Source organism: Talpa europaea (assembly GCF_964194135.1).
Source record: "Talpa europaea genome assembly, chromosome: 10".
Classification (NCBI taxonomy): domain Eukaryota; kingdom Metazoa; phylum Chordata; class Mammalia; order Eulipotyphla; family Talpidae; genus Talpa; species Talpa europaea.
In genome coordinates this window covers 41,260,144-41,285,023 of record NC_140077.1, presented here as the reverse complement: position 1 = coordinate 41,285,023, position 24,880 = coordinate 41,260,144, and the positions used below count along the sequence as shown (strand labels likewise).

The window sequence follows — 24,880 nt, the reverse complement described above, 5'->3', positions numbered from 1 at the left end:
TTCGGGGCCAACTTCTGACAAAAGAGCTTTCCCCAGGTCCTAAACCCACCCCTGAGCCAACTATTCATATTTGGCCTCTAGGGAGATGCAGGTGGGTGTATACAGGGACTAACCCAATGATGGGTTAATCTTGTCGAAAGACTAACAGAATGTTACCGGTTTCTAAGTGTGCTTAAAGTGGGAGTTGAGACTTGGGACCCAACTTTTCTGCCTCAGTTCCTGAGAACTCTAATTGGCCATTGCTCCTCTCAGCTGCCCAGGAGTGGGACATTTTGCCTCTTCATTTGCTTAGAGCGGTATCTTTATTTACACGCAGTAGTCACTAATATCGACACAGTGCTCAGGGATCATTTTGGGGGAGCTTATCTCTCCTACTGTGGGTTTTTCTTTTTGTTGCTTTTAAAAAGTCAGAATTTATCAGAAACACTACTTAGAGTTTTAGGCTTTAAGACTATTGACTGACGTCTTAGTGTTTTGGTGTCACTTTCAGTTTATAGTTTGCTGTAAAGTCACCGGAAGAAATGCATTCCATCAATGAAATCACTAGTCTATAAAAATGATACCTTTATGAACCAAATGAGTCATTAGTTTCTCTCTCAAATATCTATAAAGCCTCATGACAATAATAAATACCTTAATTTTAGATAAGAAATGTGTGTCTAAAGATCCAGGAACGGAAACAGTTAAATATTTCATAGGAACATCAATAATGCTACCAATTTTTAAAGCATCTATAGTTTTCAAGCTACTTGTGGGTTTGTGTATGTGTGTATTTTCCCACATACATTCTGCAAAACATGGTAAACATTATTCCCATCCGAGAGGAGAAAACTGAAATACAAAGTTTACAATGGTTTGGTCAGAGCTGGCCAGGATCTGGTGGTAAAACTGGGATTAGGGCAAGCTACATAGTGTGTGGGCCCTGGTCGAAAGTAGGGACAAGGGACATTAATGGAACTATAATGGAAAGTTTTGCCTTTAAAATGGTTTTTTCTTGTAAAATATAATGGAATGATAGTAATAACTGGGTAACAGTATAAACATTTGTGTTGTCATAACTTTATATAACTACACAATGCTTTTATTATGTGCTGTCTTGATTGATCACAAGATTTTTCTGACTTGCACAAATTCATTTCTTAGGTCATCAAAATGTGTGCTTTCAACAATTTCATTTTTTTAATTAATTACTTATTTATTTATTTACTTAATTTCTTACATCATAGTTCATTTTATTTATTTTTTTTAAATAATAAATTTTATTTTTATATCCCCCCCATACAATTGCAAACGCCCCATTCTGACCCCAATCCTTCCCCTCCCGCCCCCCACCCCCCAAAAAGTGTCTCTGGTTCATAGTTTTTTGTTGATTTTGATTTTCACTTTCTTATATTCATTTTCCTGGTCCCTTATTTAAGTTTTCTAGATTCCTGCTATGAGTGAGACCATCCGGTATTTTTCTTTTTCTTTTTGGCTTATTTCGCTGAGCATGATCCCTTCCAGCGCCATCCATGTTGCTGCAAATTGCATGTGTTTATCTTTTTTGAATGCTGAGTAATATTCCATGGTGTATATGTACCACATCTTCTTGATCCAGTCATCTATTTTTGGGCATTTGGGTTGTTTCCAAAGCTTAGCTATTGTAAACAGTGCTGCTATAAACATAGGGGTGCAGGTGTTGTTTGGAATTGATGTTTCTGTGTCCTTTGGGTAAATACCTAGGAGTGGAATTGCTGGATCATATGGAAGCTCTATGTTTAGTAGGTCCAGAAATCTCCACACAGCTTTCCACAGTGGTTGGACCAGTTTGCACTCCCACCAACAGTGCAGAAGAGTTCCTTTTTCTCCACACCCTCGCCAACATTTGTTGTTGCTAGTTTTTTTAATATGTGCCATTCTCACTGGTGTGAGATGGTATCTCATGGTAGTTTTGATTTGCATTTCCCTGATTACAAGTGATCAACAATTTCATTTTTAATTCATGTAATTGAAAGTTATGTCAGTTGCTCTTGGTCAATGCAAAATTGAAGATAATTGACAATTTTTCATTTTGAGGAGGATATTTCTGCTGAATGCAAACTGCTACTGTGACTATTAATAGTATTTCCCCTGCCCATTTCTCAATAACATAATTTTTATTATAGTAATATATGCAGAAGCCATTTTTAGTTTGATGTTTATTTTTGCTTTTGTTACCTTTGATTTTTTTAATCTAAAATCATTGCCAAGTTTGATGTAAAGGAACTTATTGCCTGTTTTCTTCAGGAATTTAATGGTTTCAGGTCTTATTTTAAGTCTTTAATCCACTTTGAATTAATTTTATATATGGTATAAGATAGTAATGTAGTGGCTTTTGCAAGTGGTTGTCCAGTTTTCCCAGCATCATTTATTGAAGAGACTGTCTTTTCCACTGTACATTATCACTGCATTGTCATAAATTGACCTTGTATGCATTGGTTTTTTCCTGCACTAACTTTTGTTGATTTATATGTCTGTTCTATGGTAATGCCATATTGTTTTAGTAATATAATTTGAAATTAGGGAGCATGATAGCCATAACTTTGATCTTCTCAGATTTTCTTTGGCTATTGAGTCTCTTGTGGTGTCGTATAAATTTTAGAATTTATTTCTGTAGAAAATTGCATTAGAATTTTGATAGGTATTACATTAAACCCATAGATGGCTTTAGGTAGAAGGGACTTTTAACAATATTAATTCTTCCAACCCACGAACATAGGATAACTTTTCATTTATTTGTGTTGTCCTCAATTTCTTTAATGAAAGTCGTAAAGATTTCTGTTCAGATTTTTAATCTTGATTAAATTTATTTGTAAGTATTTTACTGTATTTGAAGCAATTGTGAATTCATTAATTCTGTTTGCTTGGATTTTGGGGGATAGTCTAGACTTTTAAGGTTTTCTATATATAATATGTCATCTGCAAATAGTGACAATTTTATTTCTTTTCTAAATTATACCCCTCCCCCCCAACATTTTTCTGTCCTGTGGCATCTGATACAATGTTAAGTAAAAAGTGTTGAGAGTGGGGGGTCCTGGTCTTGTTTCTGATAATGGAAAATCTTTCAGTTTTTCTGAGTGATAATTAGCATCGTCTTGTCATATATGGTTTTTATTGTGCTATGTTCCCGCTATACCTACTTTGTTTGAGTTTTTATCATAAACAAATGTTGGAGTTTTTCAAATGATTTTTTGGCATCTATTGAGAAATGATTCTTACTCATTTTGTTAACGAGCTATATCACATTTATTGATGAGGGAATGTTCAACTATCCTTGAGTCCCTGGAATAAATTTCACTTGATCTTGGTTTGTGGCGTTTCCAATGAATTAAATTCCCCTTCCATTGCTGTCTACAATCCTCTATCACTTAATAATGGGGATACATTCTGAGAAATGCATCGTTAGGCAATTTCATCGTTGTGCGAATGTCAAAAAATATAATTATACAAACCTAGATCATACTGCTTACTCCATACCTAGGCTATATTGTATACCCAGCCAATGTTACTGTTACATAGGTGATCTGTCCTTGAATGACACATAACTGCATTTCTCCCTTTAGCTCTGTTAATATTTATATATTTAGGTGTCCTGTTTGGGGTGCATAATATTTATAAATATTCTCATGTTGGCTTGACCCTCCCTTACTATATAGTGCCCTTCTTTGTTTCTTATTACAATCTTTATTCTGAAGTCTATTTTGTCTGATGTTAATATACCAGTTTTCTTTTGTTTTGCATCTTTTCTCTTCTCTTTCAATTGGTGTGTGACAGTATCTCCTGGGGGGTAACATTGACCCTCACCTGGTGCTCCAATTTTACAACTGCTGACTAGTATGTTCCTTGATTGCCTAGTTCTGCAAGCCAAGGAGACTTGTGTTTCTATTCTGTCTAGAAACTGGAAAGACAGATCTTGGCAGACTACCCCCACCCAGGATACTGCACAAACAGCGGATTAAAACAATGCCCCAGTCTTTCTGGCCTATTTGCTTGACCAGGAGTTTGACTTGGGGTCAGACTCCTGCTCTAACTCTCAGAAAGGAGCTTATACTCTTCTTCTGGTGCCCTGATTTTGTAGGTGCCTCCAGAGGACTCCTCTACATGTACTGGTATTCTGTAGTGCAGCAGAGGAATATTCTGGATTATTAATTGCTTATACATATATGGTTTGAAAATATTTTCTCCCATTCTATGAATTACCCTTTCACACTCTGTATAGTATCCTTTACATACAAGTTTTAAATTTTGATGAAACTCAAATTGATCTATTTTTTGTGTTGTTGTTGCCTATGCTTTTGGGGTTACATTGAGAAAGCATTGCCAAATCCATCGCATTCCTCAAGCATTTTATGATTTTTGAGTTAATTTTTATAGGTAGTATAAGAGGAACAAATTTATTATGTGGCTAACCAGTTTTCCCCACACCATTTGTTGAAAAGAGTGTTCTTTCTACCATTGAATGGTCTTAGTTTAGTCATCAAAATTACTTCGGTTAATTGTGGGCTTTTTATTATAATAAATTAATCTGTTATGTCTTTCCTTAAGTCAGTATCGCAATGTCTTGATTTGTTTAGTTTTGTAGTATGTTTTTAAATCAGGAACTGTAAGTTCTATACTTTTTTTTTAAATAGAGGCATGTTTTTTATTTATTTATTTGTTTATTTGTTTGTTTTGTTTACACATGCACTGGGTACAGTCAGAAGCGCGGGAGGGTGAGAGAATTCACCAGAGCCAGAGCGGGGAGCAGAGCAGGCAGAAGGACCGAAGTACACTGCTGAGGGGAGCAGCGGGCGGCAGGAGAGGTCTGCGCGCCATGTGGGACCCTCCTCCGGTGGCCGGGGAGCAGCCGGGGATCCAGCCGGGGATCGAACCGTCACCGCAGAGGCCGCGGGCAGCTTCGCAACCCAGCGCTCAACCGCTGCGCCACCGGGGAGGCCCAATGTAAGTTCTATACTTTTTAAAAATGTTTTGGCAGTTTGGGATTCTTTAAGATTCTACATGAATTTTAGGATGGGCTTTTCTATTTCTTAAAATTATTTGGCATCTTACTACAATAGAAATTGCATTTCATCTATAGACCACTGTCATATTGTAATCTCAACAATATTAAGTTTCCTAGGCCATAAGGGATGCCTTTGCATTTTATTTATCTTTAATTTCTTTCAGCAATTTTTTTTTTTATTTTTCAGTGTAACAAGCTTTATTTTCCTTGGGGGAAATTGATTCCTAAGTATATTATTTTGACGTTATTACAGATATAATTGTTTTATTAATTTCCTCCCCACATTGTCATTTGTTTTTGTATAGAAATGTAACATTTTTTAATATTGGTTTTATAATCTGCAGCTAGTCTGAGTTCATTTATGGGTTCTGTTAAGGTTAGGGAGGAACAATCTGGGTTTTCTGCATGTAAAATCACATAATCTGTGACCAGAGATAATTTTACTTTCTTTCCAGTCTGGATGGCCATTATTGCTTTATTTTGCCTAGCTGCTCTGGCTGGGCCTCCCAAGTACTTTAGCGGATAGATGTAGTAAAAGTGGGCATCCTTGAGAAAACTCAGTCTTTTACTATTGTCTACAATATTTGCTGAAAGTTTTTCATTTCATTTCAATTGTCTTTATCATGTTGAGAAAATTACTTTTTTACTCCTACTTTCTTGAGAATTTTTACTGTGAAACAGTGTTGAAATCTGTCAAATGCATTTTCTATATCAATTGAAATTATGTTTTTTCCTCCATTCTATTAATATGGTATATGACGTTTCATAAAATATATTCTTGCAATGCAAGAATACAGAGGAAATTCAAAAAATCAGAAATAAAAATGGGGACTTACTACCAATTTTATTGAATGGGGTATAAGAGTACTATGACCAATTATACAATGATTAGAAAACCTAGATGAAAGGAACAAATCCATAATAACATATAATTCTAAAAAACTGAATAATAAAGAAATAGAAAATCTGAATAGATGTATGACTTGTAGGGCATTGAATCTATAATCATCAACTTCCCAAAAAAGAAAAGCTCTGGGCCAAATGCTTTGCTATTGATTAAAGAAAACATAGAGAACTAACATCAATCCTTCTCAAATTCTTGGCCCCCAAATTGAAGAGAAGCGCTCATTTTCTAGCTCATCGTAAGAGTCAGCAGCTCCCTGATACCAATGTGAGCCAAAGACAGGAGAAGGGAAGAAAATTATAGACCAGTATCTCTTATGAATAGGTCCTTATCAGACATTTCCTAGCAAATTAAATGTAGCATTTTAAAAGAATTATTTATACCACAGTCATGAACCACATGCCTACCAAATTCCAGTATCTTCCTACCACCACTGGATTCTCAAAGCTAGAAATCATTCCCCTTCTGAACATAAATTTCATTTTATCTCTAATAACACCCTTTTAACCTGGCATTATCTATAATCTATCTCTTTTAACCTGGCATAATCACAATTTGTATATAGCAAGTTTCCCAGATTTTCCACTGTACTCAATCATAATCTGCACATAATGAGAAATCTATTTCATTTTTTTCTCTTTAATCATTTCTTTCCTTGACCAAGCTCTTAGCTATTTATTAAAGCTATTTTCTTTAAGCAAAAAGTATATTAAAAAAATATAAGGTCTAAGGTCACAAAGTCTGCAGATGTAGGAGCTTGGATCCCACACAACAAGGAAAAATGCTGGTACTTACAGATGGCCAGAAATTTTATCACAGAAGCCATAGAAGAACCAGATGCAGTGAGGCTTATCACAAGATTGTCTCCACGTATGCAAATGCTGCAGCCATTGCTCTCAAGTGTATTTGTCTGAATAAATGTAGATTCCTATGACAGGAAGTTTTTAAAATGTCATTTTTGTGTTCAGTCTACTTGGTTTAGGAAACAAGATTAGGAAGGGCAAAGCAAGTCTTTCTACTCTGTCTGCCACAGACTCTTTTCTTACTGTATCTACTAGGAACTTGACACCATTTTGAATGGAAAATGTGCTAGCGAGGATTTTTACCTTATTTCTAGTGTTAACTGGAATGTTTCAAAAACTAGTTTCACAATCAAGCGTGATATTTTCTACAAGTTTATGGTAGATACCCCTAATCAGATTGAAGAGGTTCCCTTCTACTTCTAGTTCTCTAGTGATTGAAAGTAGATCACAGCTTCAGGTGCAATAGCAGGGTGGTTATAGTGTGGGGATTGACATGCAAGAGGCACCAGAGACATTTTATGGTAATGAAAATGTTTAAACTGGTGATGGTTACCCAGGTGCATACAATTGTCAAACCTCATTTCACAGTATTTAAAATGAGTTTAATTCCATAAAGTTATTTCTCAGTAAATGCTTTAAAAATTACCACACAACTCAGTAATGTAAACCATAAATATCCTGACCAAGTATTGTTTATCCCAAGAATATAAAGATTGATTGATAGTTTTAAAATTTGCTTATAAAATTCACAACCGTAACAAATAATTGTTGGGGAAAGGCACTTGACATCTATCCATCTTTTCATATGCTTTTGGCCATTCATTTATCTTGTTTGGTGAATTGTCTATGACCATTTTGCCCCTCTAAAACCGAAAATTGGGCTTCCCCGGTGGCACAGTGGTTGAGCACTGGGTTGCAAAGCTGCCCACAGCCTCTGCAGCGCCAGTTCGATCCCCGGCTGCTCCCCGGCCACCCGAGGAGGGTCCCACATGGCGCGCAGACCTCTCCTGCCGCCCGCTGCCCCCCTCAGCAGTGTACTTCGGTCCTTCTGCCTGCTCTGCTCCCCGCTCTGGCTCTGGTGAATTCTCTCACCCTCCCGCGCTTCTGACTGTACCCAGTGCTTGCATAAATAAGCAAACAAACAAATAAATAAATAAATTTTTGAAAATAAATAAATAAAACCGAAAATTATCCCATTGTGCTTACATACCACATCTTTATCCATTCATCTGTTGATGGGTACTTAGGTGGTTTCCAGCTCTTCACTGTTTTAAATTATGCTGCAGTAAACATGGGGGTGCATGTATCTCTTTGAATTAATGGTTGTGTATTTTTCAGGCAGGTACACAGGTATAGATTTGTGATGGTGAGAGGCAGTAAGTGAAAGGACTCCATGTTCCACCACGCCCCACCCCAACACTATTTATTGAAGATACTTTCCTTTGACCATTCCCCATTGTATTTTCCTGACTCCTTTGTCATAAGTTAATCAACCATATATGCTTGGGTTTATTTCTGGGCTGTCTTGTTCCATTGCGCTATGTGTCTGTTTTATGCCGAGATCAAGCTGTTTTGATTACTGTGGTTTCTAATATAGTTTGAAATCAGGAAGCATGACACCTCCATCTTTGTTCTTAAGATTTCATTGGTTATTCAGGTTCTTTTACGGGTCCATGCAACTTTTAGGATTGTTTTTTCTATTTGTGCAGAAGACTCCCATAGTATTGAATCTGTAGACTGTTTAGGTGGTGTGGGCATTTTAATAATATTCTTCTAATCCACAAGCATGGAATATATTTCCTTTTATCTGAGCTTTCTTCAATTTCATAATTTTCAGTATTCTTGTCTTTTTCCTCCTTGGTTAAATTTATTCATAGGTGTATTTTCCTTTTGGATGCAATTATAAATGATTGGTTTCTTAATTTCTCTTGGTAGTCATAAGTGTGTAGAAATGCAACTGATTTTTGTATATTGATTTTGTATATCCTGTAACTTTTATTAGTTTTATTAGTTTTATCCTGTAACTGAATTTATTAGTTGTAAATTTTTGGGTGAAATCCTTTGTGTTTTTAAAATATATGTCACCTGCAAATAATGATAGTTTTACTTTTTTCATCCCTAATTGCTCTTGCTAGGATTTTCAATAGTACTATAGGTGAATAAAAGTGGTGAGTGGGTATCTTTGTCTTGTATTTGATCTTAGAAGAAAAGTTTTCAGTGTTTCACCATTGAGTATGATGTTAATAAGCTCTGGCAATGTGTAGTTTTCAATAATTTTGTTTAAAAAAAAAGATTTATGCATACAAGAGCTGGGGTAGAGGCCAGAGGTGGGGGGAGTAAGAGGAGTTACCAGAGACAGAGCGGGGAACAGAACAGGCAGACTGACTGAAAACACTGCTGAGGGGAGCAGGGGGCGAAACAGGAGCGGTCTGCTGTGCCATATGAGTAGCTCCCTGGCCAGTGGGCCGCGGACCAAACTCGGGCTGCAGAGGCTGCAGATAGCTTCACAGTGCTGTGCTTAGCCCCTTGCGCCACCAGGGGGGCCCAGTTTTCAGTATTTTTAGGAAATACTATCAGTTCCAACCTATTGATACTTATGCTATTGGCTATAAACTCCTGAGGCACACTCTTGGGCCTGTAACACTTGGTAGCAAGCCCCCTACTGAAGTCAACATTGTGGTTGGGCTAGTCCTGTGGTTCTCTCTCTTTTTTTAAAAATATAATTTATTCATTTATAATATATTTTACATCACTGTTCATTTGTGTACAATATTTGCTTTCTTCTCTCAGGTGTAGTCCCCACAGAATTCCCACCTCCAATTCCCCCGTGCACCACAAATTCTGTGGTTCTTATTTGACTGCAAGTCACACCTCAGCAAAAAAAAAAAAAAAAAAAAAAAAATTGAAGAGTAAGGAGTAAGACTTATACCCTATCACAGCATCCTGGAGGCTCACACAGCAAGATTATGGCCTGTGAGAGGAGAGAGTATGAACCTGGGGCTCTGTCTTTATTAGAATGCAAGGTTGGGATACTAGGGTTTCACAGATTCACTCTTATATTGGCCAATTTCATACATAAGAGTGGGGTTAGAGAGTAGGAAGAAAAACTGGGGTCACTCTAATGGTCAGTTGCCTTGGTTATCCAGGGTTTTGTAGAAATGGAACTTCATGGGTGGAGGTGACCTGATTCCTTGGTGGTTTTGCTTGCAATTGTGTCAACAGCTGGCAATAGTTTGTCCAAGATTAATGTCTTTGAAATGGATGCCTCAACCATCAAAAGCTTAATGTCAGGTTCTTACACTAGAAAAGTGTTCTTGAAAAATAATTTTTTTTAAAGATTTATTTATTTACTTATTCAGGCACTGGGTATAGTCAGAAGAGCGGGAGGGTGAGAGAATTCACCAGAGCCAGAGCGGGGAGCAGAACAGGCAGACTGACGAAGTACACTGCTGAGGGGAGCAGCGGGTGGCGGGAGAGGTCTGCGCACCATGTGGGACCCTCACCCGGTGGCGGGGATCGAACCGGCGCTGCAGAGGCTGCAGGCAGCTTCCCAGCCCAGCGCTCAACCACTGCGCCACCAAGGAAGGCCCTTGAAAAATAATTTTTAAGCAATATTTACATTTGTTGTTTAAGAAATCCTGGTATCTGTTACATTTTCCTTATTTTCAATGTTTTTCATTAGATATTTAATCTATTTTTTAATATGCTGGCTGCTTTTCCTTTTTATACTTTATTTCATATACTCATGAGTGGATACTTGCATTGCTTTCACTTTCTGGTTATTTGGAATAGAGGTATCTCTTCAATTCTCTCCAATTCTTTTGGATATATAGTCAGAAGAGGAATTGCTGTGTTATAAAAGTAATTCATGCTTAATTTTGTTCAAGCTTTTTTTATTGTTTTAATTTACTATATTGTTTAAATTTACCACTTTAACTGTTTAAAGAGCACAGTTTAGTGGCATTAAATATATTCACCCTGTTGTATAACCATCACCATTATGCATCTCCAGAACTTTCTCATATCCCCCAACAAATTCTGTATTCATTAAAACATAACCACCTACTCTCCCCTCCCTGCAATCCCCGGTGAGCACTATTCTTTCTTTCTTATGAATTATTGTCGGTACTTCACATAAGTAGAATCATACAATACTTGCTTTTCTGTGTCTGGCTTATTTCACTTAGCATAGTTTTTTCAAGGTTCATCCATGCTGTGCCATTATGTCAGAATATCCTTTTTATTTTTTTATATTAATTTTTTTTACATCATTGTTCATTTTTCAACAATAGTTGCTTCTCCCCACCCCCTCAGGTGTAGTCCCCAGAGTTTCCTTCCCCAATGCACCCGTGCACCATCACCTCAGTCCCCTGTGCTCCTCCCTCCCTCCCTGGATCCCTCTCCCTCCTCCTCCCCTGCAGGATGTCTCCGATTTATAATTGTCCGTTTTTGCTTTGTTGTGTTTTGTAGTGTTATTATTTTTTTACACTGATGTCTTATTTGGTTTCCCTATCAGAATATCCTTTTTAAAGCTGAGTAATATTCCACCATCTGTATCACATGTTGTTTGACCATCTGTTGATAGACACCTGGGTTGCCTCCACCTTCTGGCTATTGCAAATAAAGTTGCTACTAAAATTGTGTGCAAATGAGTAAGTCCCTGTTTTCATTACTTTTGGACATATGCCCAGAAATGCTAGATCATATGGCAACTGTTTAATTTTCTTGAGTAATCACCATCCCATTTCCTATGATGGCTGCACCATTTTACATTCCCAGCAGCAATGCACAAGGATTCCATCTCTTTACAGCCTCACCCACTCTTGCCGTTGCCTATTTTTTGTGATGCGTCTTAAGTAGTGTAAGTTGGTATCTCATAGTGGTTTTGATTTGCATTTCCCTAATAATAATAGTAAACATTTTCTCATGTGTTTAATGGTCATTTGTGTATCTTTAGAGAGATATCAAGTCCTTGATCAATTTTTTAAGTTGGGTTATCTATGTGTTACAAAGGTTTATTTCTGGGCTATTTAAATTGATTATACGTCTGTCTTTATGCCAGTACCACCATTTATGATGTTGTAGCTTTGTAGTAAGTTCTGAAATCAAGAATTATGAGCCTCTATTATTCTTAAGGATTGTTTAGCATCCCACTTTAGCATCACACTTTTTCCATCCACTCCCACTTTTCAACCTATGCATGTCTTTACAACTACAGAAAGTCTATTTTAATAGCATATATTTGAATAAAGTTGGGTGGGGAACGGCCAGCACATCTCTGGGGACACGCTGAGGGACAGATGGTGGGGCAGGTTTGCAAGGCAAGACTCTGCTGTTCAGTGAGCAGCCCTCTTGCTATTTATTAGCAGTAATAAACAAGCATGATTGTTTATGCGACAGTAGCAAGAGGAGCAGGGTCCAGGGGAGACAAAGGGTAATCAACATTATGGGGAAGGAGGGGGCATGTCGGCTCATATACAGGAAGGACTTCTGTGCAGGTACTTGATGTAATTTCTGAGCTAGCTACTCCCAGACCACCTCAGACTATGGCCACACAGTCAATGGCTACCTAGTCGTCCCCAGCTGCCTCGTGATGTGGGCCATTGTCTTAAAGCAGTTATGCAGGAGTGCCTTATCCAAATCCTATGCACGCACGCATGCACACACACGTGCACGCACATGCAGAGGCCCCAAGTGGTAGAGAGGCCACAGGATAATGTTCTTTTTAATCCATTACAGCTGTTGTTTTCAATTGTGTCTCTTGACTGGGGAGTTAATTACACTTAAAGTAATTCATGATAGGGATGGACTGACTTTTGCCATTTTATTTCCTAACAGAGAAAGGACAAAACCCCTTGTGTGAACTAGGATTCACTATAAGGAATGTAAAAAGGTGAAGGGTCAATTAACATACCTCATTGAGTTTACAGCTTTGTACTACATACTATATTTTTGAGTAACCAAAAATCTTAACTGCTATTACTACAGTAACTTCATAATTATTATAAAGTTGTAGAGCTACCTATGAAGGAAATATATTTTAACTGATTAAATATCTAAGTTCTATGTACTAAAGAAATAACAAATCAAAATAACCTTATTGATACAGCATGTATTCACATCAAATATGAAAAACACCACACAGAAAACAGAAACATTTTTAAAAAAAGATTTAAGATCATAAATAGGTCATTGTTGTCACAATACATTTCAGAATTGAAAAAACAAACATTTTGGCTTTTTAGGAAAATACTCCTTTTTTCTTATCAATTCCCTCATCATTGAAAGGATATGTACATTTTTTAATTTCCAGTCTCCTAAGGCACAATATTAATCAGAAAATACCAATATCACCACCTCACTATAATAGTAGTAAGAGGTGCAAAGTAATAGCACTAAGCAAATTTTATGGACAAAATCATTCACTTTTTAAAAAGAAGAAACAGATTTAATGTTTGTTTTAGTTAAAAAGGCCCAATGTTGTCATGCAGAACTTTATATTTAAAAGAAAGAAATTTTTTAATTGAAGTATTTTAACTCAAATAGATTTAATTCACCACAGAGGAACTATGGGGGGGAGGGAAAGGCGATTGGTAAAATACAGTATATTTTCTTTAAAAAGGACTTAAGAGAAAAAAGCCAACAAAATAGCTTATGAATGGAGCAAATACTATGTGGAACAGATTAGAGTTGTAGTTTATTCTTAGTCTTCAGGCAGATCCAGACAATAAAAAGTAAGACTAGGTAACATAATACCTAGGTACATCCTGTAACACGTCTGTTCCTTAATCACATAGTCCATTCTAGCCTATCACTTACCAATGGAGATGTAGTGAAATGCTATAATTGGCTGCTGAAATTGTATTTTTTGTTCAATCAGAAAGGTCTTTAAAATAACATAAATGTAAAAATTACACATTTTAAACTCTGACTTTGTCCTCTGTGATACCAATTGAACTTCAAGGTTATATATGTACAAGGTGGTGATTTAGTGTCACTTTTAAGAGAAAACCCAGAAAGTTAGTGATTGTCCACAGATGAAACATGGGATGAGGTTCATGACTAAATTGATCATGGAGTGTTACTCAGTTGTAAACTCTTGAAAGTTAAGATTGGGAAACGTGTATCAGACACATTAGAGTACAACAGAAGAGGAAGGGAAGCCTATTTGTCATTCCAATTCTGACAAGGTGCATGGTCTTCGGAATTCTTGTCCACGTTCATGAAGCCATTTATTGGATACTGTGAGATAAAGAAAAATACATTAAATTTTCATACGGTCTAATTATTATTTAATGAACTTCTAAGAGTTAAGTCTATAACAAAGTTTCTACATGGGCTCAAAGTGCAAGTCCAAAACCAGAAAAACAGTTGTTACTTAGGCAAGTCTTTAAAAAGATTCACTAAATGGGGCCTCCCCAGTGGCTCAGTGGGTTGAGGGCAACGCTGTGAAGTCTCTGCAGGCTCAGCAACTCGAGTTTGATTCCCCACCTGGCCAGGGAGATTCCCACATGTCGCGCCCGCTGCTCCCCTCAGCAGTGCTTTCGGTCAGTCTGTCTGTTCCGCTCCCCACTCTGTCTCTGGTCAATCCTCTCACCCCCCCCACGCCTCTGGCCTGTACCGTAGGTATTGTATAAATTAATAAATCTTTTTAAAAAATTCACTAAATGTTGCAAACTCACAAGAATTTATAATAAACAATTATGTATGTACATTTGAGTCAATATGCATTTCCTAAAGTTTCTAATATTCAATATACAGATTGAAATGAAACACAGAGCAGAACTTCTATCAGCAGTTATATTTTGCAATCAGGTAAAACAAAGACTTTTTTTTTAAATGAACTCACTTCATTCTAAAGGAGCAACTCCAGGATAATTACTACTATTTTTTTAATTAACATCTGTGAGTATTTTATTTATACTTATGTTTTAACAACATACATTTCCTATCTCTGAAGCGCTTACATTTAAAGGGAAACAATATGTTATGATAAATGAGAGATGTTTACTAGACAGAGAAATGGATTGGAAACAAGGAAAAATAACGATTAGCTTCTGTTTCACTCGATGTTAAGTGAGAAAGTTCAGTTCTATTTTTTTTAATTTATATATATTTTACATCATTCCTCATTTTTGTACAATGTGTGCTTTTTCCTCTTAGGTGTAGTCCCCCTAAAATTCCCACCAACAATCCATCCATGCACCATCATTATAGTCCCTTGTGGGCTTCCCTCCCCTGTTTTGATCTCTCTCCCTCCCACTCTCCTGCAGAATGTCTCTGATTTAGAGTTGCCTGTTAATTTTGGTTTTTTATTATAATTTTTTTCCCCTGATCCCTTCTTTGGTTACCCTATATTCCTCCTATAAGTGAAACCATCCAATATTTTCCTTTTTCCTTCTGGCTTATTTCACTGAGCATCATCCTTTCTAGCTCCATCCATGTTGCTGTGAATGTCATGAGTTCATCTTCTTTGATTGCTGAGTAGTATTCCATTGTTTATGTATACCACATCTTCTTGATCCAGTCATCTACTTTTGGGCATTTGCGTGTTTCAATGTCTTGCCTATTGTAAACAGTGCTGCAAGAAACATAGGGGTGCAGGTATCCTTTTGAATTAATGTTTGTGTTCTTTGGGTAGATTCCTACAAGTGGAATTGCTGGGTCAAAAGGTAGCTCCATTTTTAGTAGTTTGAGGAATCTCCACACACCTTCCCATAGTAGTTGGACCAGTTTGTATTCCCACTAGCATTGTAGGAGAGTTCCTTTTTCTCCACATCCTCACCAACATTTGTTGTTGCTAGTTTTTGTTTTTTTTTTTTTTAATATGTGCCATTCTCACTGGTGTGAGGTGATATCATTGTGGTTTTAAGTGCATTTCCCTGATTGTAAGTGATGCTGAACATTTCTTCATATACCTGTTGGCCATTTGATTTCCTCTTTGGACAAGTGTCTTTTTAGCTCTTCTGCCCATTTTTTGACTGGGTTGTTTGTTTTTGTTGAGTCTGTGAGCAGTTTGTAGATCATATCTATAGTCCCTTATCAATTGTATTGTGTGCAAAAATTTTCTCCCAATCAGTAGGGTGTCTCTTTGCTTTGGTTAAGGCTTCTTTTGCATATAGAAGCTTTTTAGTTTTAATCACTGGGATTAGTGATCTAATCCTAGCTGTTAATCTTTTCCTTCACTTTCTTTCTTTGAGGGATGAGTCTTTAAAGATGTTACTGAGATGTATGTCATGTACTGTTTTACCTATACTTTTTTCTATATATTTTATGGTTTCAAGTCTCACATTCAATTCTTTTACCCATTTTGAGTTGGTTTTTGTGCATGGTGTGAAGTAGTAGTCATTTCATTCTTTTGCATGTGGTGGTCCAGTTTTCCCAGCACCACTTCTTGAGGTATCCTTGTTCCACTGAATATTCTTTGCTTCTTTGTCAAAGATTAGTTGTCCATATATGTGTGGCTTTCTTTCTGAGTTTTGTATTCAATTCCAATGATCTGTGTGTCAGTTATTGTTCCAATACCATACTGTTTTAATTATTATGGCTTTGTGGTATAATTGGAAGTCTGGGCATGTGATACTGCCATTCTCCTTTTTAGTCAGGAAAGCTTTGGCTATTCGAGGTTTTTTTGTGGCTCCAAATGAATTTCATCAATGTTTGTTCTATTTCTAGGAAGAATGTCATTGAGATTTTTATCAGGATTGCATTGAATTTATAAATTGCTTTTAGTAGGATGGCCATTTTAATGATATTAAGTCTTTCAATGCATGAGCAGGGGATGTCTATTTGTCTCTTTCTTTTGAAAATGTTTTATAATTTTCTTTGTATAGGTTCCTCTTTGTTAGATTTATTCCCAGGTATCTGATATTTTTTTGCTTCAATTGTAAATGGGATGATTTTCTTAATTTCTTCTTCTTCAGATTGATTGTATATAGGAAGGCTACTAATATTTGTGTGTTGATTTTGTATCCTGGTACTTTACTAAATTGGTTGATTGTTTTGATTAGTTTTTCTGTGGAGTTTTTTAGAGTTCTCTGTGTATATTATCACATCATCTGCAAACAGTGATAGTTTTACTTCTTTCCCTATTTGGATTCCTTGTATGTCTTTCTCTTGTCTTATTGCTCTGGCCAGGTCTTCAATATTATATTGAAAAGCACATCTTTGCTTGTTCCTAATCTTAAGGGAAAGGCTTTCAGCTTTCCACCATTGAGAATATTGCCTGTGGGTTTGTTGTAAATGGCTTTTATTATGTTAAAGTATGTTCCTTGTATCCTGAGAATTTCAAGGACCTTCATCATAAATAGATCTTGAACTTTGTCAAATGCTTTTTCAGCATCCATTGATAAAATCACATGCTTTATTATTTTTCTTTTTGTTGGTATTGGATTACATTAATTGATTGTGGGACATTGAACCATCATTGTGCACCTGGAATAAATCCCGCTCAATCATGGTGTATTATCCTTTTGATGCACTGTTGGATTCTACTGGGTAGGATTTTATTGAGGATTTTTGCATTGGTGTCCATTAGGGCGACTGCCCTGTAGTTTTCTTGTTTTGTGTTGTCTTTGTTTGGTTTTGGTATTGGTGTAATGCTGGCTTCATAAAACATATTTGGTAGTATTCCTTTCTCAGTTTTTTGAAAGAGTTTTTGTAGGATAGGCACTGGTTCATTTCTGAACGTTTGGTAGGATTCATTTGTGATGCCGTCTGATCCTCCCTTTTGTGTTTGGAGAGGGTTCTGATTACTGTTTCAATCTCACTGCTTGTAATTGGTGTGTTCAGGTGTTCTATTTCTTCTTTATATAGCTTTGGATGATTATATAGTTCTAGGAATTTGTCCATCTCTTCTAGATTGTTGAACTTGTTTGCATGAAAATGTTCATAGTAATCAATTACTACTATTATGTGTTCATAATGCTTCCTTGATTCTAAGGTATTATTTTCTATGTTTAAGTTTTTAAAAATTAAGGTATCACTGGTTTACAACACTGTATATGATTCAGGAATACAGGATCCCACCTCAGACTATTTTTAATATGACTCAAAGAAATTAATTTTCTGTTTCTATCTTAGAACCCAATCAATGGTATCAACATGTACAAAATATCTTAAACTAAGACACATAATAATTCTTAGCTATTCTTTTATCTTTTCCAGCCCCTGAATCCACACTTTTTATTCATCAAACCCATCAATTTTCCTTATATAGCTCTCGAATCTATGCCTTTTTAAAAAAAAAAATCTATTCTTTGTGCCCTAGCCCTTTTGCTGGTGCCGTAGTCCAGCTTTCATTATCACCCACTTAGACAATGAAAACAGCCTTCTAAACTGATCTTTCTAACTCTAATTTCTCTTGATTCTAACACAGTGACTCTCAAACATTATAATTACCAGAGAAAATCTCTTCAATCTTGATGATCAGATATTACTCCTTAATCTTGCTATGTGCAATACTGTAGCCACTCCATAGACGTGGCTACCTAGCAACTGAAATGCAGCTAGTGACACATAATGAAATGGCTAACCGTGGGTTAAATAGTATGTATTAAAAATAGGTTTACCTGTTTCTATTCTAAAATGTGACCAATCCTGTACTGCAAGACCCTGAGAGTACATGCCTCTCTAGCTTCATACTAGTCCTAACCCTGACCCTTAACATCCCGGCAAAATGTCTGCACTATCTCCAGGACCAAATTTAAAAATTAAACTTTGAAGAAGTCTCCCCTATGTAGGAAGCTGCAATCTTCAGTTTACATCTTTGTGTTAGTGTGTACAATACTATACTCTAATTTACCTATTAATATGTTTCAAAGACCATTTTGAGCCACCTGATGGAAAGATATTGTCTTAATTTGGAGCCAATGTTTCATAGAATAACATGTGGAAATAGTGTTAAAAACAATGTAACACAAAAATCACTAATTATATTCAGAGAACACAGGAAATATTTACCCCATTTGTTTCCCACTAGCACTGGACAGGCTGCATGCCGTGTACTATAATCTCCTTCTCCACTGGCAAACAAATTATACCAGAAAACAGCAGTTCCCTGTAGAAAACAATACAAAATTATTCCTAAATATAATAAACACCAGGTTATCACTTTTTGCAATAACCAAATTTTCCTCTGTTCTTGTGGAAGTAGTCCTTTAGGGCAGCATTTTTCCCCCAAAGTTTTGTTTATGCATATAAGAACTGGGGTACAGGCCAGAGGTTGGGGTGGTGAGAGGATTCACCACACACAGAGTGGGGAACAGAACAGGTAGACTGACTGAAATACAATTCTGAGGAGAGCAGTGGACAAGTCAGGAGAGGTCTGCTGCACCATGTGGGTTGCTCTCTGGCCAGGGCTCAAACTCATGGTGCAGTGTCTCCAGATAACTTCATAGGTTGCATCTTAACCCCTTGCGCCACCAGGAAGGCCCCTATGGCAGCATTTTATCTTCCTCTAATATGATCCTGATAATGATTATATCATTTAAAATATTTTCTGGTGATCATATGAAAATGTTAGTACCACAAAAGCTGCTTGACAAATAAAGAATATTTGCCAAAACAAATCTTAACAGTAGATGGAGTGGCAAACACTATATATAGAACCCACTTTAGAAATAAAAATTTTTTAACATTAATCTCTGGTTGGTTATTACCTCAAGGTATGGTAAATTGATCTATAAAAACATCCAAAATTCTATCTGGAAATAATATAGTTATTAAATATTAGACATGAAATAAAGGCATATCTCTTCCTCAGGGAAAGAAATCAAGAGACCCCCAAAATGAAAATAACAAGCAACTTTACCTTTTTAGGCCAAACACTAGCCCCTACTTCAGGAAAAACAGTGGCTCCTCCTGCTGATACATCACTCATCTAGAAGAGATAAAAAAGTATTAACAGAATTGTTAGAATCAAGTTAAACATGCCAAGTTAATGACGATAGGATCTTGAATTCTGTAACATGAGAATATCTGGCTTCTACTTAGATGTGTTTGTGCATGCTACTCAGTTTTTAAAAAACATGATAATGTTTAGGTTTGCATAAATAAATTATATATATATATATATATGCAATGATAATCAGAAAGGGAGATGGGGATATAATTTAGAATAGGCACTTTTACAGGTAGAGATAAGAGGATTTAAAAACAGACAAATCAAGTAACGGGTATCTAAAAGTATTTTATTGCACAAAGAATATAATTCCTCCTCGGGGAGGAGGAATTTTCATCTGTCTTGTTCATTGCTGAGTTTTAGTGTCTAGAATACTACCTAAGAAATAGCAGATGTTCAGTAAATATTTAAGTTAATGAATTTAAACAAAACCAGAAGTAAACATCAAGAGAATAACAACAAACTAAAAATCAGTTTTGTCATTTCTCATTGTAGGAAGAAATATTAACTAAAGGATTGTATAAAACTATATAGTTTTTTTTTTTAAAGTCTCTTATTTTTTTTTTAAATAGAGGCATGTTTTATTTATTTATTTATTTGCTTGTTCGTTTTGTTTTTTGTTTATACATGCACTGGGTACAGTCAGAAGCGCGGGAGGGTGAGAGAATTCACCAGAGCCAGAGCGGGGAGCAGAACAGGCAGAAGGACCGAAGTACACTGCTGAGGGGAGCAGCGGGCGGCAGGGAGGTCTGCGCGCCATGTGGGACCCTCCTCTGGTGGCCGGGGAGCAGCCGGGAATCGAACCGGCACTGCAGAGGCTGCGGGCAGCTTCGCAACCCAGCGCTCAACCGCTGCGCCACCATGGAGGCCCCTAAAACTATATAGTTTTAAAGATAATTTAGAATATAAACATAAACCTTCCAAATTGAGGAAGCACATACACACAAAATGAAGCAAAGGAAACATAACAGTGAAGATTTTTTTTTTTAAAGCAACTGAAGTAGAATGTATGAATAAAGATTATCTTCAAAGCAATACAAATACGGCGTAGCCAAAAGTCACCTGTAAAATAAGTGACTTAAAAACAAATGGATAAGGTTTGTTTTTGTTGTGTACCGAGTTTGACCTTAATATGAGGAAGTTTAAAATCAAGGTTAAAAAAATTGAGATAAAGAAGGGTATCTTATCATGATAAAATCAAAGAGTTGAAAACTCTTAAGCAAACCAAAAACTAACTGGAGAAATTAAATAGTTGTTCATGAAAAAGAAAACTAGCTATAGGGTACTTACAAATGTGACCCAATAGTAATAATATTTAAATAATGTGGGGTGGTAATCTAATCAAAATGCTATATAACTAGAGGAGACATAATAGCAATCTAACATATAATCTAATACGTATGGATATTGGACCCAATAATGCAGCATCAATATTTCTATGAGCAAAGAAAATACAAGAAACAAGTACAGAAAAGGAAATTCTCATGACTCAAACATCTGAAAAGATGCACAATGTTCTAAGGGAAATGTAAATTAAGACTATAACAACTGCCATTCTGGTAAGTGAAAGACATGCAGATCAAAAAGTTTGACAGCCTCTATAAAGGGACCACTTCTAAAAAGTATACAAGACTTCACTGTATAAATTTTGTATAGTATATCAACTTCTGAGTTTCCTTTTGAGATAATTCATTTTTAAGTCAACTTCTATGTCTTACTCATTTTTTTTTTACGGTATCTTTAGATCCTTTTGGAAACAAAACAGTTGTGTGATGAGTGGAAAAAGGTAAGGGCAAGAAAAAGATAAGAAGAATAGCTGGGAGGTCTAAGTGTAGAGAAAAGTGGGGAGAAGAATGGTGAAAATAGGGTAAAAGACTAACAGGGAAGGTGGCAGGGAGAAAGGAAGAAAAAACAGACTGAGTAGAGAAAAAGATTTTGGTAGGGAATGAGATACAACAGATAACAGAAAGAAATGCCAATTCATATAATTCAAATAAGGGAATAGAATGGAAAGAGTAATGAAGTAAAATTAAGTCAAGATCTGAATTGTATCTTTTTAAGTTTAACAAACATTACAGCATTATGAGATCATATTCTTCAAGATATGTCCTGATATGTCCTGTCTTATATGCTCTTTTTATGTGACAGTCTTCTTAAGTGGTAGGGTCTATGTCTCCTCTCCTTGAACCATGTAATTGTCTTAATAAAATATAGCAGAAGTGGCACTATTTGACGTCAAAGGGTAGGTATTAAAAAAGCCATGCACTCCTGACTCTACCTTTTTTGGGGAGTGGAAATTTTTTGCTCATGTAATCCAGTCACCATCTGTGAGGAAGCCCAGACCACTTACAGGTCCAGCCTCAACCTCAGTATTCTAGCTTAACCCCAGAGCCAGTCATACAAATGCATGGGAGATCCAGAGCAAGAGCCATGAGTTAAGCCTAGTCAACCTCACACTATTGAGAGAGAAATATAAATTGGCTGTTAAGTAACAACAGATTATGGGGTGAATATTATGATCAAAGCTTAATTTTGTCTATATGTATGAACATATAAACAATTTTAAAATTAAGATCATGCGTTTTCAGCATGGGAATGGTTATCCTTGATGGGCCTTTTATGGTGCTGTAATGTGCTGTTTGATCTGCATGCAAATTACACTAGATGCATTCACTTTGTGAAAATTTATCACATATTTATGATTTGTGTACTTTTCTGATACATATAATTCAGAAGGAAAGTTTATATAATGTGCATATATGTACATACTATACATGTCTAAAGAGATCAGATCATCCATACTCCAAAATATTAATAATGATTATGTCCTAATAGTAACTGCTTGGACTGTAAGTAATTTTAACTTCTTCAGGTTGTAATACACAATATGAAAAAGCTGCAAATGCAAAAATTCTTAACTCCCTTTATTCGGTTGTGTGACATTCTTCTTAAGTGGTAGGGTTAAGTAAGAGCTAAGAAGAACAACAAGCTGAATATACATCTCAAATGAGTAATGTGAACAAACCCCAACTTAAAATAAAAAATTAACTGTAACTTACATAAAACAGCCAGGTAGCAATTCTATTTCCTGTCCCCAACTCTTTGAAAGCATCTGGCTCATCTTTCTGTGAATGAAAAACAACTAATTCAGTAATGAAATGAAATTCTCCAGCAGCAACTAAATATTAAGTACATACTGAATGGTAGGTTAAAACAACCCAAAAAGTTCCCTTGTAATGTCCAAGAAGCTATCGTACAGGAGCACTCAAAAAGTTGTTGGTTGTTGACTCTGTTTGAATATTGAATATATATTTTTCTAATTTTATTTATTTTTGCATAGAAGAACAAGGGTGTAGGCAAGAGATGTGGGGGGTCAGAGGATTAAACAGACAGAATGGAGAGAACAGGCAAATTTACTGAACTATACTAAGGGGAGCAGTGGGCATGACAGGAGAGGTCTGAAATGGACCAGATACTCTTGCTTAAGGTTGGAGATGGAACTCAGGCTGTCACTGTCACACTGGGACTTAATCCCTAGGCCATCAGGGAGGCCTGCATTCTGAGTTTTGTTTTTTTTTTTTTTGAAGAATACATATTTGCTAGACTAAATAACCAATACTTATTAATAGAACATCAAAACAATTATCCACAGTTTTTGGTCTAACCACTATGGAAAGCAGCCTGGAGATTCCTCAATCTGCTAAAAATTGAGCTTCCATATGATCCGGCAATTCCACTCCTAAGTATCTACCCAAAGGATACAAACACATTAATTCAAAAGGACACCTGCACCTCTATGTTTATTGCAGCACTATTTACAATAGGTAAGCTTTGGAAATAGCCCAAAAGCCCACAAATAGATGACTGGATCAAGAAGATGTGGTACATATACACAATGGAATATTACTCAGCAATCAAAAAAGATAAACACATGCCATTTGCAGCAACATGGATGGAACTGGAAGAGATCATGCTCAGTGAAGTAAGCCAGAAAGAAAAAGAAAAATACTGGATGGTCTCACTGATAGCAGGAATGTAAAAGACCCAAATAAGGGATCAGGAAAACTAATTATAATAAAGTAAAAATCAAAATCAGCAGCCCACTATAAACCAGAGACATACTACAGAGGGGGAGAAGGAAGTAGGATCAAAACAAGGGTGGTGGGAATTTTACGGGGACTAAAACCAAGATGAAAATGCATACATTGTACAAAAATGAAAAATGATGTAAAAAATACATAAAATAAAAAATAATAAAAGATAAAAGCCACTCTAATAAAAAAAATTATCCATGGTTTTACCTTTCAAAAGAACAAGAAATGAAAGACTGATGGCTACATTCATGAAATCTATATTGATAAAAAATTTAAGATTTTCTTTGAATTCTTTATCCATTCAAATGTTTACTGCTACTATGATTGTATTTCTTTGGGACAGTTAGTACTTTAACCTGCTGAAGAAGTCACATCTGGCTGTTTAAATCTAAAATAAAAAACAATATTCTGCCTTGGCATTTATCCCAGAAAAATGACAATGTATTTCTCATAGAAATTTATACTCACTTATAGTCCAAAAGTAGAAATTACCTAAGTAACCTTCAAAGGGTGAATGATTAAATAAGCTGTGGTGTATGTATGTGTGTGTATGTATGCGTATATATATATATATATATATATATATATGCATATATATAAATAACATGGAATACCATTCAGCAATAAAGAAATATATTACAGTACTAATATGGTGTGTAAAAATTCAGATGAAATTCAAGGGAGTTAAACTGAGTGCAAAAAGACAACCACAACAGAATCTCTATTGCATATAATTTTTATATTAACTGTGAAATAATTATACAAAGAATAATGTTACTAGCAGTTACAAATGGGAGGTAGAAAATGTGTGCTACTGTCCAAACCTAAAGTGACTTGAAATTCACTGCCCTAAATAATTTCTATCATCTCTTCTCCACATTGTTCATTCAGTTAGCCAGCCATTCAATCACTGAATAAAAATTCTTTGAGATTCTTAAAAAAAAAAAAAAGAAAAAAAGAAAAAAGAAAATGTGTGCTATTACAGAACAGTATTGCAAGGGAAGTCTTGAAGTGATGGCGCAACTATGTATCTTTATTGTGGTGGCAATCGCACAAAGCTACACATGTAATACTGCTGCATAAACAGACACAAGTACAGTGAATTATGAATAAGTTTTGAGGTTTGTGCCATTGCCAATTTCCTGGTTTTGACAGTGT

The 24,880-nt window shown here is 36.0% G+C and overlaps 1 protein-coding gene across 4 annotated transcripts in view; it reads right to left on the bottom strand.

Moving 5' to 3' along the window:
- Positions 1 to 13,898: 13,898 nt before the first annotated feature.
- P4HA1 (prolyl 4-hydroxylase subunit alpha 1) overlaps positions 13,899 to 24,880 on the bottom strand; it is a gene marked incomplete at its 3' end in the record, with an annotated part of 53,541 nt that continues 42,559 nt past the window's right edge. For all 4 annotated transcript variants that reach the window (XM_084245372.1, XM_084245371.1, XM_084245373.1 and 1 more), the window contains 4 exons: positions 22,688 to 22,753; positions 19,539 to 19,607; positions 18,689 to 18,785; positions 13,899 to 13,969 (listed from right to left, as the gene is read on the bottom strand). In XM_084245372.1, coding sequence (XP_084101498.1) covers positions 13,899 to 13,969; positions 18,689 to 18,785; positions 19,539 to 19,607; positions 22,688 to 22,753 — 303 coding nt within the window. The remainder of the gene's footprint in view (positions 13,970 to 18,688; positions 18,786 to 19,538; positions 19,608 to 22,687; positions 22,754 to 24,880) is intronic.